Here is a 13,927-nt window from a genome sequence, read left to right as displayed (position 1 = left end):
GTAGGAATCAGTAGGTGTCTGCCTGAAATAACCAGTGACATCATGTGATCAACAGGACAAAAAGGAGAAGGAGGTGGATGGTTTGGGGAAGAGGAGGAAGACCAGCCAGGCTGACAACTCTGAAGACGTGGGTAACACTTTCAAGGGTTCAAACTCAGACGCTGTACTTCGCTTCGGGGCTTTGCAAACTGAGAGAAACTGTCACGTAAACTTTATTCTCCGACTGGTCTCTTCCTGTCCATGTGTTTGTAACAGGAAGAGGTTTTGAGGGGTAACCGTGACGACAGGCCATCTAACAGTACTGCTCTGACAGAAAGGAAGATGAAGGAAGAGTCAGCGGCTGTAGGGAACCACAACAAAGTCAAGTCCATGGCCACCCAGCTCCTCGCCAAGTTTGAGGAGAACGCCCCCGCCGAATCCAAGGGCCTCAAAAGACAGGTATGGAGAGACTCCTATGTGTCTGGTGGGTGTAAGGAGTAGTCTTGCTTGCCTGGATGTGGGAAGAGACGACGGTAAACCTGTTTTAAACATGAGAACTGTTGCTTGGGATTTAGCTTTCCTGGATGGTAGATCACATGATGGCAGATCTGTTTGCACACAGTGTTGTGTTTGTCAAATAGTAAATATGCAGATCTATTTCATCTCACGGTGTCTAACATGACTAATAGTCTCGTGATGCTGAGTGTGTAGGAGCACTGTACAACTGTATTATTGTGTTGAACGCCAAGGCCTGTATGAATAAAGCTTCTCAGTGTAGGAGTGCTGATCTAGGATCAGTTTTCCCTTTTAGGTCATGAATATTTATGATATAAAGATGGATCAGCACTCCTATTGTGAGACGCTTTGTGAATACGGGGCCCAGAATGCTAATATTAACGGATATTGTTCCGTGGTACAGAAGTGCTGACTGGCTTGCTCCTCCAGGACTAGGTCGTGAATGGGTTTACAGGGCCAGTCCAAGACCTGATCCTGGGTCAGTCACCCTGAGAGGCCAGTACTGCTGGCCTGGAGCAGTGGGAAGGCTATGTGGGTTAGTGGAACACAAGCCACTATTGTTGACATAGAAAGACAACTCACAGGCAGCGTTCCAGAGTGTTGCCATTCCACAATTCCTGCTCGGGCTGTTTGTTTTGCAATCGCTACAACTGCTAAGATGGTTGATACTGAGGACCACTTGGTTAATGTAAATTGAATTGATGAAACGTTAGAAGTGAATAGCATGGCCCGGGTCAAGTGGCGTGCTGAGTGAACAAGCTTTGTGCACAACGTTTGAAAGATTTCTCTTTTGGTCACATATTTGTACAATGTAAAACATGATTGATTCACCAGTCTTTAGTTGCCATCTTTCCTAATGGTATAATAACCAGCTACAAATGGCTCATCAAAGACGATGATCATGTTGTTTAATAGGAGCTAAGCCCTACTTACGATGAGTCCCACTGGTGGTAATATTACATTGTATTCTGCTGCTGCTGCTGTGTTGAATTGAATTGTGTCTGTCGCACTAGAATGACTGAAAGATGAGCCTGTGTGTGGCTGTTTCCAGCCAGTGGGCTTCACTTTTTCACCCCATCTTTCACCCTTCTGCTCTTTGCATGAAATACTGATAATGTATTTGCCACAGTGTCCATATTACAGTTCTTAATTCTGTAGTCAATTATAAGCCTAAGATAGGTCCAGCTGGTACAATAATCATGCATGTCATGTTGTAGTCATATTACATTTTTTCCAACCGGCTTGTCTCCTCATGATTCACTTCCCTCTCTATTTTTCCTCTCTTCCAACATCTCCTCTCCTCCCACCGTGGATCATGACCGTGACTCATGGGGCTATTGCTCACCGTGTCCTGGTCTGTTATTGACCACTTTGGCTGTCTCTCATCTTCCACTCATCTTCCACTGGTCAAAGGGGGATTCTCTGCCCAGTTTGGGTCTCGTCCTGGCGCTGCCCCCTCCCCCTGCCTCCCTGGACCCCCCCAGGGAGCCTGTTCGCCTCGCTCCGGTCCCTGCATGGAGACAGGTAAAGAGTGGACACCTCACCTCCCTCCCCTAGACCCTAGTCTAACCCCTGGATGTCCCTAAGCAACCTTCTCTCTGCTGTGTTTGACAGTAGTATAGCTTTGTGTCCAGATTGTAGCTTACTAACTGTTATTGATCATAGACATAGCACGTCTTGTTTTCTGTAGACTTTGGAGTGATGAAACCAGTAGTTTTGATTTAGTTAATGACAACAACAACAGAAAAGGTCAGAGTGTACGAGTTGTTAAACTTCTGGATCTGATCGTTTTGTGTGTGTTGCCAGAATAAGCAGCTGTGTGTGGGTGCCGCCCGTTGACTTTTTAGCCCAGACGGTGTGTGACGTCATGTTTTCTCTTGTCCCGTGTGGATTATCCCTCTCCATCTTCTTCTCCATCTCCCTGTCCCGATGTCTCTCCCTCTCTCCCTTGTTTTCTCTTGTCTCGTGTGGATTATCCCTCTCCCCTATCCCCTCTCGGACTCCCTCCGTATTGTCTCAGAAACGCACCCAGCAGCAGGAGCAGCTCAGCTTCCGCTATAAGGAGAAGGTCAAGTGTCAGACCCTACCTATCAGAGGGGAGCAGGTACTGCTGGCCTGGCTGACGCTGTAGTAGTCCCTGCCTAGTAGGCCATCTCCCCTCTCCAGCTTACCAGCTAACCATGCTATCAGTGCTAGCCACTAGCTAGCCTAGCATCTCATGCCTTCATAGACAAACATGCTTTAGCTGAGCTCAGTTAGCTTAATTGTGCTAATAATCAAAGATGTAGCTTAGTTAGCTAATCGTTGTAGCTTCTTTGTCGTTTCTGTGTAGTTCTTTTTAAACGATAGATGCGGAGTCTAATAGTTTGAGCCACATGGCTAGTTCAGAGCTGTGCTTGATTGACCCCTGAAAGCTAATCCTCAGTTCATTTGCTGGATATAGTCTGCAATTAAAAAATCTAGATTTTCTGTGGAAATATTATTTAACACACCATTAAGCCATTAAAGGTAGACTCAGCGATTATGATGTCGACGCAGAAAGTCAACAGCATAGTGGATCAGTTTCCACAACAACTAAGAGTGTTGAAGCACGAGGCTCAACTTCTCTGCTGTTTTGGTGCCCTGCCTACCACACTGTGAACCAGGCCCCCAGTGTCCGGTCTGGAGTGTGAAGTCACAAGCCCTGCTGGTCGGCTACTGCTTAGAAACCCAGCGGTGCCAAAAGCCCTGGTCTGCCCTAGAAAGCCTATGAAAATTGCGATCGGCAGAACGGCCAAACAAGTAATTTTTAGACTGCTGTTTTGGGCTCTAAAATGTGTTTATTATGATCAAGTTCGATCCCCACAGTGAATTATTTAAAAGTTTGCTGTAAATTGAGATATTTAATTAAATACTGATCTATTCTGACTACTATATTTGCCGTCACACAGGACCACATACTGACAGACCAATCACAGGCCGGCAGGCTACGAGGAGGTTCAGGCTACGAGGAGGTTCAGGCTACGAGGAGGTTCATTCACACTCTTTGCACGTGTCTCTCAGGCAGGATGTAAAGGACATCGATCATGATCCTTTGCTTGTTAGGGCCACTTTCACCATGATCCTTAGCGATTCATTTTTTGTTGTTGTGCCGTTCAGCCCCATTCAGCAATATGGCGCTTCAAATTCAAATACTTCCGGCTTCATGCGCCGTCGGTAGTTTTCCATAGGAATACGTGTATGATGTCTTGCATCTCGTTCATCTCAATATCTCCGGTGCTGCTCGTGGCAAAGTAATTTAGCTAAGTTTACCTTTAACATCTAGACTGAGTACCACATTTCCATCTCACACACTCATTTTCACTGATTAGTACTCCTGTTTTAGTAGCTCTTTAGACTCACATAAGTATACTCTCGCTCTCCACAGTATTTCATGCTTTCCTCATCACGCGATTATTATTTCATTTAATTTTCCCAATCCTCTTTTTCCCATTCATCCACAAGGTTTTTGTGCCTGTGTTTTTCTCCCTTCAACTTGCAGATTTCTCTCATGCTTGCTAACTGTATTATAACTAGAGTTGGGAAATGTGGTTTATTCGCCATCATTTTCCACATGCATCCAGTGGGTGGTCTTTGTGCGCTGTGTGTGTCCTGGTGTGTCGTTCAACAGTGTTGGCGTGAGTGTTTAGTGTAGTAGCATGCCCGTGGTAGTAATGGGAATGAGTGTGTGGGTGAGGGTAGCCCTGTAGCAGATGGTTGTTTTAGCCTAGTGGATGTGAATCATGAGTTAAATTGATATTAATATGTAAATGTGTGTGTTGACTTCAAAAGTGAATTCGGATGAGGTAATATGATACCTGAATGGTATCGATTTTATGTGCGTGTTAAATGGTGGACGTCGGTGACACCAGCAAGTGACGGCCTGTCCTCCTCTCCTCACTCAAGCCAAGAAGCGGTACAGAGTGGTGCTCGGGCTCACGGAGCTGCCCTAAGAAAACCATTCTGCTTTCCTCCACCTCCTCGCTCTCTCTTCACTCACAGGTGACCAGTCTGTGCCCTACCAGGCCAGACATACTACCCTGTCCTCTTCCTTGTCAATCCAATACCTTTCCTCTCAGGTCTTACCTTTGTATAAGTTCTCCAAATGTGCTGTCAAAGTAGAAAGCTCGACTCTTCCTCCCCTTCCTCTTAGAGAACTTCCAATCTAACTAAAATAAACTGTATCTAGTCTTAGTTTACATTCTTCTCGTCAGTGGGTTGCTTTTTGTTAACTTTAAGAGGGTTTTGCTTATGTTGTGGCTGACCAGTGTGTAGATTGGGGCCTTGTTGCCATACTTTCTGCAGTGGAAGATCTGATACTGTACATGGCATGCTGCGGTTTGCTTATGAAGGCCTAGATCGGAGAAACATGATCCTAGCTCTCAGTGGTCAGTATTGAAGTGTCTGTGTGTGTGTGTGTGTGTGTGTGTGTGTGTGTGTGTGTGTGTGTGTGTGTGTGTGTGTGTGTGTGTGTGTGTGTGTGTGTGTGTGTGTGTGTGTGTTCTTAAGCACTGTGATAGAGAAGGTTTGGAGGAGGAAGAGACCACACAGAACCAGACACCTCAGGCTCACAGGGTAACAACCATGGTTGCATGGGCCTGCTGTAATCCGTACTAACCCCTGGGGAACGAACAACCCAGACAGAGTGTGTGTGACTGGGTGTCTCTACGGATTGTGTGGGGGAGAACGGAAGGAATTGTTGTGGGCAGACTAATGATTGGGACGAACAACAATCAAAGGGTAAGCAGGTGACGACTTCTGCCATTTCAGGGCTAGTTTCATTTGGCCACGGTTGTTGTTTGTTCTCTTGTACCATAAGCAGTGCTTCCATGCTAACTCATATACAGTATGAATACATGATATGTCTGCCCTTTTTGTCGTTAGTGGTCTCATATTTCATAGCCTTTCATAGGGTTTTAGGCCAACCCTACCAGCTAACTGCATCAAACCAGTGTCATCAAGTTTTGGGACAAACAGACTGTAAACACACACAAGGCTTACCTTGGTTTGCTCTGCAGAAATGGGAACCAATGCAGCTTGAGGAGCCAGAGCCTATTCACATCCCTAGCATTCAGGAGAGGTCTGCCTGGCTAATCGCTAAGTTTAAGGGTAAACCCGAGAAACCAAAGGTGAATACCAAACCGTGCTGTCTAGAATCAGTGAATCTGTTATCTGGAAGTGATAGGCCTACTAGATATGTTGCATTTTTGAATAGTTTGTGTCTTTTAGTGTTGTTTTACTCCAGTACACATCATCATTCTGATCATTCTCATTCCTGTTGCCTTCTCTAAACGGTCCCATTTCTCTGTCCTCTCCCTTTCCCCCCTGGAGCTTAAGAAAAAGCCCTCGCGTTTCTTTATAGAACAGTGGCACCTGTCAGCCAGAACCCTCAGCCAGAACACACAAAACCTCCTCTCCTCCCCTGAAGCTCTTGGACAGGTATCCTCTCCTGCCTGGGGACTGAAGACCTGCAGTGTGGAGCTGGCACTAACACATCTCTGCTTCCTGGGAACACCACCACCTTTAGAGTGATTTCCATAGATTGGCTTGATTAGAATTATACAGCACTCATCTCTGAGATAGATCTACTGCCATTAAGGACTGCTGCGTTGTAACATTTCTCTGACTGCTAACCTCACAAGTTGACCTAGACTGAGTTTGCCCCTGTGTTTCTACTGCATGGCAAATGGAGATCAATAAAAAATAGTTGATTAGTGATGTGAAGGTGCAGCAGTCGCGCCACCCTTGTTAGTATGCATAGGTCAGGCAAACCTGTCACGTAAAAATCACTTCAACCACTAACGCAAACCTCAACGGTCTTTCCTGGTTAAATAAAGGTGAAATAAAGTCAGGGTCTTGTGTGGAGTACGGGATGTTTTGTGGAACAGCAGTAAAAATACCAGTGCATGGCTAAACTCTGCCTTTCCATTCCTATTCTATTCTTTTGTAATCTAATAATTCCTTATTCTGCAGGAGATAGAACCGCTGCGCTCTGATGACCAAATGCCGCTACATGTCCTTAGTGTACAGGAGAGGGCTGAGCAGCTAGCCTCGCAGTTTCAAGGCAAGCTGGCAAATTCACAGGTGATACACAGTACGCCAACAGCGCCCGATAGCCCCGGGTCCAAGTTCCAAGTCAAGGACTTTACGACTACCAAAGAACTGGTCTCTGATCTCTAGTTACTTTACAGTATATCATGACTGTCAGACGGAGTGATAAACTGATCAATAAAAACCACTTAGGTTTCGATTAGTCTTACTGTTTACTCAGTATCAGTCATTACTGTTCTGTAGAATTGGAATATGACCCAGTCAAGGGATTTTCATATCAGCTTTTTTTTTTACATCTTTCCTAATTTCTCTTTTCTCTAACCAAGTCATCCTGCCATAACTGTCCTTTCTCTTCCCTCTTTTTTCCCCCTGGAGTCCATGAAAAAAGCCTTGCATTTCTGTGTACAAAAGAGGCACCTGTCCCACAGCCAGAAGCCAGAGAGCCCCCTCTCCTCCCCTGAAACTCTGAGACCGGTAGCCCCTCCCTTCTGGGAAGATTGACAGTTCAGATCACCCTAACACTCACTGGCTCTTGGAGATGGGCCAAATAACTCACTGCCTGGCCTGTGATATGTAATTGAACTGATATCCAATGTGTGTCCTAACAAGCAAGCTCACACTGCATACAGGAATGGTTCATATTATGTATAATTGTAAAAACGCATGTGCCGTTTTAGTCAAAGATACTACTCAGATTACTGTGGTGAAAAGTGGGATGACGCTGAAATGTGGAAGAGAATGTACTGTAGTCATAGCCATATGATTGATTTATGTTCCAATAGATTGCTGTAAGTAGTCCCTTAGGTGTGGCCTGCATTGCATTTCAGTTTTGTGGTCTTTGTGCTTAGGGGAGTCCTTGCCTGATGTTTTGGCATCAATACAGTTTAATATGATCCTCATGTTGATAAGCCCTGTTCTGTTCCAACTGGGCTGGTGTAATCATGGCTCAGAGATGTGCTAATAAATACAGCATGGTATATTTACAGTAAATCAGCCATACTTTCAAATATTTCAATCTCTTTTGTATGGCTTACACTGTGCTAACTGACCTCAATTCTGTCTCTCTGCAGGATAAATGTTATTTTGGGATCTTTGTTGATGTAATCCCGGCCATTTTAGGGTTTCAGCTGAAGCTCGTTTGACATATTACAGTGAATCTCTGATCTTTTGAATGTACACAGTTGATCCTAACTTCCTGTGTCCACGGTGACCAATTATCTTTCTTATTTTATTAGCCGAAGTGTAACGCAGGAAACATTAACACCATAAATCTGACTGTGTGTGTGCGTGCCTGTGTGCATGTGTATATGGGTGTAAGCGCATATAGCCACAGTCAAAGTCCAGGATAATACTCAGTCAACAGCTTTCACTCCTCATTAAAGTAATGGTGTGTATACATCACGTGTTTTATTGGCTCAACTCAAATAGGCTTTCTGTCGGACACTGCATGTGGTGCGGTGTGGGTAATGCCTTTATTTGTGCCAGTGAGGGTTCAAGAGTTGTATGCAGTTGGTTTGCACGTATTTCTCTTCTGTTGAAGAGAAACACTCATTCAAAGCAGTTCATTGGGTGGGGCTGGTGGGCCGATCAACCAAACATGGCTTAGTTTCCGTCTCATGATCAGTTGAATATTTTTTCCCAGTGCCCTTTAGTGCCTTACATAGTGTACTACCTCACCTCCCATCATAGTTTACCCCTCTTCCTCATACAACTCCAACTCTGCCATTTTAGTTTTGCTCACATTCCTTTGCATGTCTTTTCTCTCATCCTTAAAGGGATACTTCGGTATGTTCGCAATGAGGCCCTTTATCTACTTCCCCAGAGATCAATGAACTCGTGGATACCATTTGTATGTCTTGGCATGCAGTTTGAAGGAAGTTGCTAACCAGCCTTAGCATAATGACTGGAAGTCTATGGTATCGTCTAGCATGCTAGGAGATACCATAGACTTCCAGTCATTGCACTAACTCTAGTTAGCATTGGCACGCAAACCTACCTCTTAACTTCCTTCATACTTGACACAGATGATTAAAAAAATGGTATCCACATGTTCTTCTGACTCTGGGGAAGAAGATAAAGGACCTCCATTGCGAACGTCCCAAGTATCCATTTGTCTTGGCATGTCTTTCTTTTTCCTCTCTCTTTGTCTTTCTCATCCTACTGTCCTTTCTTTGTCTCTCTGCCTTCGATAGAGATATTTAAAGATGTACACAGGGGAAGTGAGCTTATTGGCTGAGCAGATAGCCAATCAGCTTCAACCTCAGGAGGAACCTAAGCCCTTACTTGACAAGTGGGAATTGGTAAGAGCCAATGGCATCGTAGGAGACTAGGCATGTTGTAGACCCAAGAGTGAAGTGACTCCAGCTAGGGAACGTAAATGTGGTGTTTGGTGACGATGAGTGTAACTAGGACTTCCTTCTAGTTCTAGAGACGGATTGTAATTGCGTGTGTGTCTTAGGAACTCTGTGACCAGTGTTCTGTGTGTGTGGAACATTTGACCCCACTTAAGCATTGTCCTTTTGTGGTGGTATCCAATGTGCTATAATCTCAGGTGTTTCTGAAAATGTTTTGCCTGGTGTTTAAAAAAAAGAAATTAAAAAATTTCAGCGGTTAATTCACAGCCGTAATCTACTAGGTTGTGAATGGTTTGATATCAATGGGACATTTGATCCCATATCCCCGAACTCTCGATCAGTTCGATTTTTCCCACTTAGTTGTGAAGCCGGGGGCTTCAGGAAAATGGCTTCCCACTCTCCTCATCTCTCTTTACCTCTCCCCAGCTCCTAATACTGTCTCCTCTCGTCCTCTCACCCTTACAGGGTTCCCTGAGGAAGGAGTTCCCCCAGAACATCGGGGGCAGTGACGTGTGCTTCTTCTGCCAGAAGCGTGTGTACGTGATGGAGAGGCTGAGTGCCGAGGGCAAATTCTTCCACCGGAGCTGCTTCAAGTGTGACTACTGCGGCACCACACTACGACTTTCATCCTACGCCTTCGACGTGGAGGACGGTGCGTGGAGGAAGACCCTACTTTAAGCCACCTGTTGTGGTCACTATGTGTAGTGTGCTTTTCGTTCAGTACAGATATGTTTGTGCCGTCTTCCCATTGAATGACTGTAGGAGTTGGTAACATCATACAAACAGTTCTGGGATCAGACTAATACAAATGTACACTGAGTGTACAAAACATGAAGGAAACATGCTCTTTCCATGACAGACCAGGTAAATCCAGGTGAAAGCTATGATCCTTGATGCCACTTGTTAAATCCACTTCGAATCAGTGTAGATGAAGGGGAGGAGACAAGTTAAAGAAGGATTTTTAAGCCTCGAGACAATTTAAGACATGGATTGTATATGTGTGCCATTCAGAGGGTGAATGGGCAAGACAAAAGATATAACTGCCTTTGAACGGGTTATTTTAGTAGGTGCCAGGTGCACCGGTTTGAGTGTGTCAAGAACTGCAACACTGCTGGGTTGTTCACGCTCAACAGTCTCCTGTGTGTATCAAGAATGGTCCACCACCCAAAGGACATCCAGCCAACTTGACACAACTGTGGGAAGCATTTCGAGTGAACATTTCGTCACCTTGTAGATTCTATGACCCGATGAATTGAGGCTGTTCTGAGGGAAGGTGTTGCTAATGTTTTGTACACTGAGTGTACATGTGAATAGATACAGCCTGCATACACTGTTGATATGTTCACAAACATCCCACTGAATGACACAATCACTTTGTTTTGACTAAATTCAAACAGGGCATAGACATTTCTGACACACAATACGATCAATTTAGACTCGAAGGAACCTGTTACATGATGAAGACACTGTAAAAAGTGTTGACTCATACACACACACACACACACACACATACTATGCCAAGCTTTGTCCTTGTGGTTGTCCTTGTGGTTACAGTAGGAGTCATCATATTGTCCTCAGTGTCTGCTGCAGGATTTATTCATTTTCTCTCACTGAGTGTCACAAGGCCTCTCTTGTGCTCATGGAACAAGTAGCAAATTGTTTGCAATGACAAGAGAGGCTGTTTCTCCCAGTTTTAGTTTGTGATCCCAGTCATCCTACTGGCAGAGCAGACTCCAGAATGCCCAGTAGGAAATGAGGGACAAAATGTTGTCTTTCTATGTACAGCATTCTCTCACACAGGCTTTCACCGTACTGAAGAGTATGCAACAGTCAGATGAGGTTCATGCACTCTAATCTGCAAAAGATGTTTGTTTTGCACTGGTTTAGTACTTCTCTGTTTCTGTCTCCTCTCCTACAGGGAAGTTTTACTGCAAGCCCCACTACTGCTACCGCTCGTCTGGTCAGGCTCAGAGGAAGAGGCCGGCACCGACTCCTGCTCTGCTCAATGCTAAGGTACTACTGACCCATCATCTCTCCACCCTCCACCACCCCACACACACACGCACACACACACACACATACACAAACACACACACTCTTTCTCCCTCTCTGTCACCCTCTCTCTGTCACCCTCTCCTCTCTCTGTCACCCTCTCTCTGTCACCCTCTCTCTCTGTCACCCTCTCTCTCTGTCACCCTCTCTCTCTGTCACCCTCTCTCTCTGTCACCCTCTCTCTCTGTCACTCTCTCTCAATTCAATTCAAGGGGCTTTATTGACACGGGAAACATTTGTTAACATTGCCAAAGCAAGTGAAATAGATAATATACAAAAGTGAAATAAACAATAAAAATGAACAGTAAACATTACACTCATAGAAGTTCCAAAATAATAAAGACATTACAAATGTCATATTTTGTAAATTTAGTGTTGTAACGATGTGCAAATGGTTAAAGTACAAAAGGGAAAATAAATAAACATAAATATGGGTTGTATTTACAATGGTGTTTGTTCTTCACTGGTTGCCCTTTTCTTGTGGCAACAGGTCACAAATCTTGCTGTTGTGGTGGCACACTGTTATTTCACCCAGTAGATAAGGGAGTTTATCAAAATTGGGTATTTCTCAAGTTCTTTGTGGATCTGTGTAATGTGAGGGAAATATATGTCTCTAAAATATACATTTGGCAGGAGGTTAGGAAGTGCAGTTCAGTTTCCACCTAATTTTGTGGGCAGTGTGCACAGTGTGCACATAGCCTGTCTTCTCTTGAGAGCCAGGTCTGCCTACGGCAGCCTTTCTCAATAGCAAGGCTATGCTCACTGAGTCTGTACATAGTCAAAGCTTTCCTTAAGTTTGGGTCAGTCACAGTGGTCAGGTATTCTGCCACTATGTACTCTCTGTTTAGGGCCAAATAGCATTCTAGTTTGCTCTCTTTTTTCTTAATTCTTTCCAATGTGTCAAGTAATTATCTTTTTGTTTTCTCATGATTTGGTTGGGTCTAATTGTGTTGCTGTCCTGGGGCTCTGTGGGGTCTGTTTGTGTTTGTGAACAGAGCTCCAGGACCAGCTTGCTTAGCGGACTCTTCTCTATTTCTGTAGGTGATGGCTTTGTTATGGAAGGTTTGGGAATCCCTTTCTTTTAGGTGGTTGTTCAATTTTACGGCTCTTTTCTGGATTTTGATAATTAGTGGGTATCGGCCTAATTCTGCTCAGCATGCATTATTTGGTGTTTTACGGATATTTTTGCAGAATTCTGCATGCAGTGTCTCAATTTGGTGTTTGTCCCATTTTGTGAGTTCTTGGTTGGTGAGCGGACCCCAGACCTCACGACCATGAAGGGAAATGGGTTCTATAACTGATTCAAGTATTTTTAGCCAGATCCTAATTGGTATGTCGAATTTTATGTTCCTTTGGATGGCATAGAATGCCCTTCTTGCCTTGTCTCTCAGATCGTTCACAGCTTTGTGGAAGTTATCTGTGGCGCTGATGTTTAGGCCAAGGTATGTATATTTGTTTGTGTGTTCTAGGGCAACGGAGTCTAGAGGGAATTTGTATTTGTGGTCCTGGTGACTAAACCTTTTTTGGAACACCATTATTTTGGTCTTACTGAGATTTACTGTCAGGGCCCAGGTCTGGCAGAATCTATGCAGAAGATCAATGTGCTGCTGTAGCCCTCCTTGGTTGGGGACAGAAGCACCAGATCATCAGCAAACAGTAGACGTTGGACTTCAGATTCTAGTAGTGAGGCCGGGTACTACAGAGTGTTCTAGTGCCCTCGCCAATTCGTTGATATATATGTTGAAGAGGGTGGGGCTTAAGCTGCGTCCCTGTCTCACCCCACTACCCTGTGGGAAGAAATGTGTTTTTTGCCTATTTTAACCACACACTTGTTGTTTGTGTACATTGATTTTATAATGTCGTATGTTTTTCCCCCAACACCACTTTCCATCAATTTGTATAGCAGACCCTCATGCCAAATTGAGTCCAAGGCTTTTTTGAAATCAACAAAGCATGAGAAGACTTTGCCTTTGTTTTGGTTTGTTTGTTTGTTTGTCAATTAGTGTGTGCAGGGTGAATACGTGGTCTGTCGTACGACAATTTGGTAAGAAGCCAATTTGACATTTGCTCAGTACATTGTTTTCACTGAGGAAATGTACGAGTCTGCTGTTAATGATAATGCAGAGGATTTTCCCAAGGTTGCTGTTGACGCATATCCCACGGTAGTTATTGGGGTCAAATTTGTCTCCACTTTTGTGGATTGGGGTGATCAGTCCTTGGTTCCAAATATTGGGGAAGATGCCAGAGCTAAGGATGATGTTAAAGAGTTTTATTATAGCCAATTGGAATTTGTTGTCTGTATATTTGATCATTTCATTGAGTACACCATCAACACTACAGGCCTTTTTGGGTTAGAGGGTTTTTATTTTGTCCTGTAGTTCATTCAAGGTAATTGGAGAATCCAGTGGGTTCTGGTAGTCTTTAATAGTTGTTTATAAGATTTTGTATTTGGTCATGTTTTTGCTGTTTGTTCTTTGTTATAGAGCCAAAAAGATTGGAGAAGTGGTTTACCCATACATCTCCATTCTTCCTGTTGTTCTTTGTTTAGTGTTTTCCAATTTTCCCAGAAGTGGTTAGTCTATGGATTCTTCAATTACATTGAGCTGATTTCTGAGGTGCTGTTCCTTCTTTTTCCGTAGTGTATTTCTGTATTGTTTTAGTGATTCACCATAGTGAAGACATAGACTCCGGTGTTCTGGGTCTCTGTTTTTGCTTGGACAGGTTTCTCAATTTCTTTCTTAGGTTTTTGCATTCTTCATCAAACCATTTGTCATTGTTGTTCATTTTCTTCGGTTTCTGTTTATAATTTTTAGATTTGATAGGGAAGCTGAGAGGTCAAATATACTGTTTAGGTTTTCTACTGCCAGCTTTACACCTTCACTATTACAGTGAAACATTTTGTCCAGGAAATTGTCTAGAAGGGATTGAATTTGTTGTTGCCCAATTGTTTTTTTGGT

At 44.0% G+C, this 13,927-nt stretch overlaps 1 protein-coding gene across 11 annotated transcripts in view; it reads left to right on the top strand.

The window, feature by feature from the left end:
- mical3a (microtubule associated monooxygenase, calponin and LIM domain containing 3a) overlaps positions 1-13,927 on the top strand; it is a 139,892-nt gene that overhangs the window by 94,534 nt on the left and 31,431 nt on the right. For 9 of the 11 annotated variants that reach the window (XM_045697004.1, XM_045697005.1, XM_045697006.1 and 6 more), the window contains 5 exons: positions 56-127; positions 256-438; positions 1,909-2,019; positions 9,384-9,570; positions 10,837-10,931. In XM_045697004.1, coding sequence (XP_045552960.1) covers positions 56-127; positions 256-438; positions 1,909-2,019; positions 9,384-9,570; positions 10,837-10,931 — 648 coding nt within the window. Of the gene's footprint in view, positions 1-55; positions 128-255; positions 439-1,908; positions 2,020-2,515; positions 2,600-4,419; positions 4,516-5,022; positions 5,089-5,531; positions 5,643-5,844; positions 5,953-6,486; positions 8,405-9,383; positions 9,571-10,836; positions 10,932-13,927 lie in introns of those variants that run through there. The other 2 variants (XM_045697012.1, XM_014147917.2) reach the window with 2 other exon arrangements.

This window comes from Salmo salar, chromosome ssa16 (genome assembly GCF_905237065.1).
Source record: "Salmo salar chromosome ssa16, Ssal_v3.1, whole genome shotgun sequence".
NCBI classification, from domain to species: Eukaryota; Metazoa; Chordata; class Actinopteri; order Salmoniformes; family Salmonidae; genus Salmo; species Salmo salar.
This window is presented reverse-complemented; position numbering and strand designations above follow the sequence as displayed.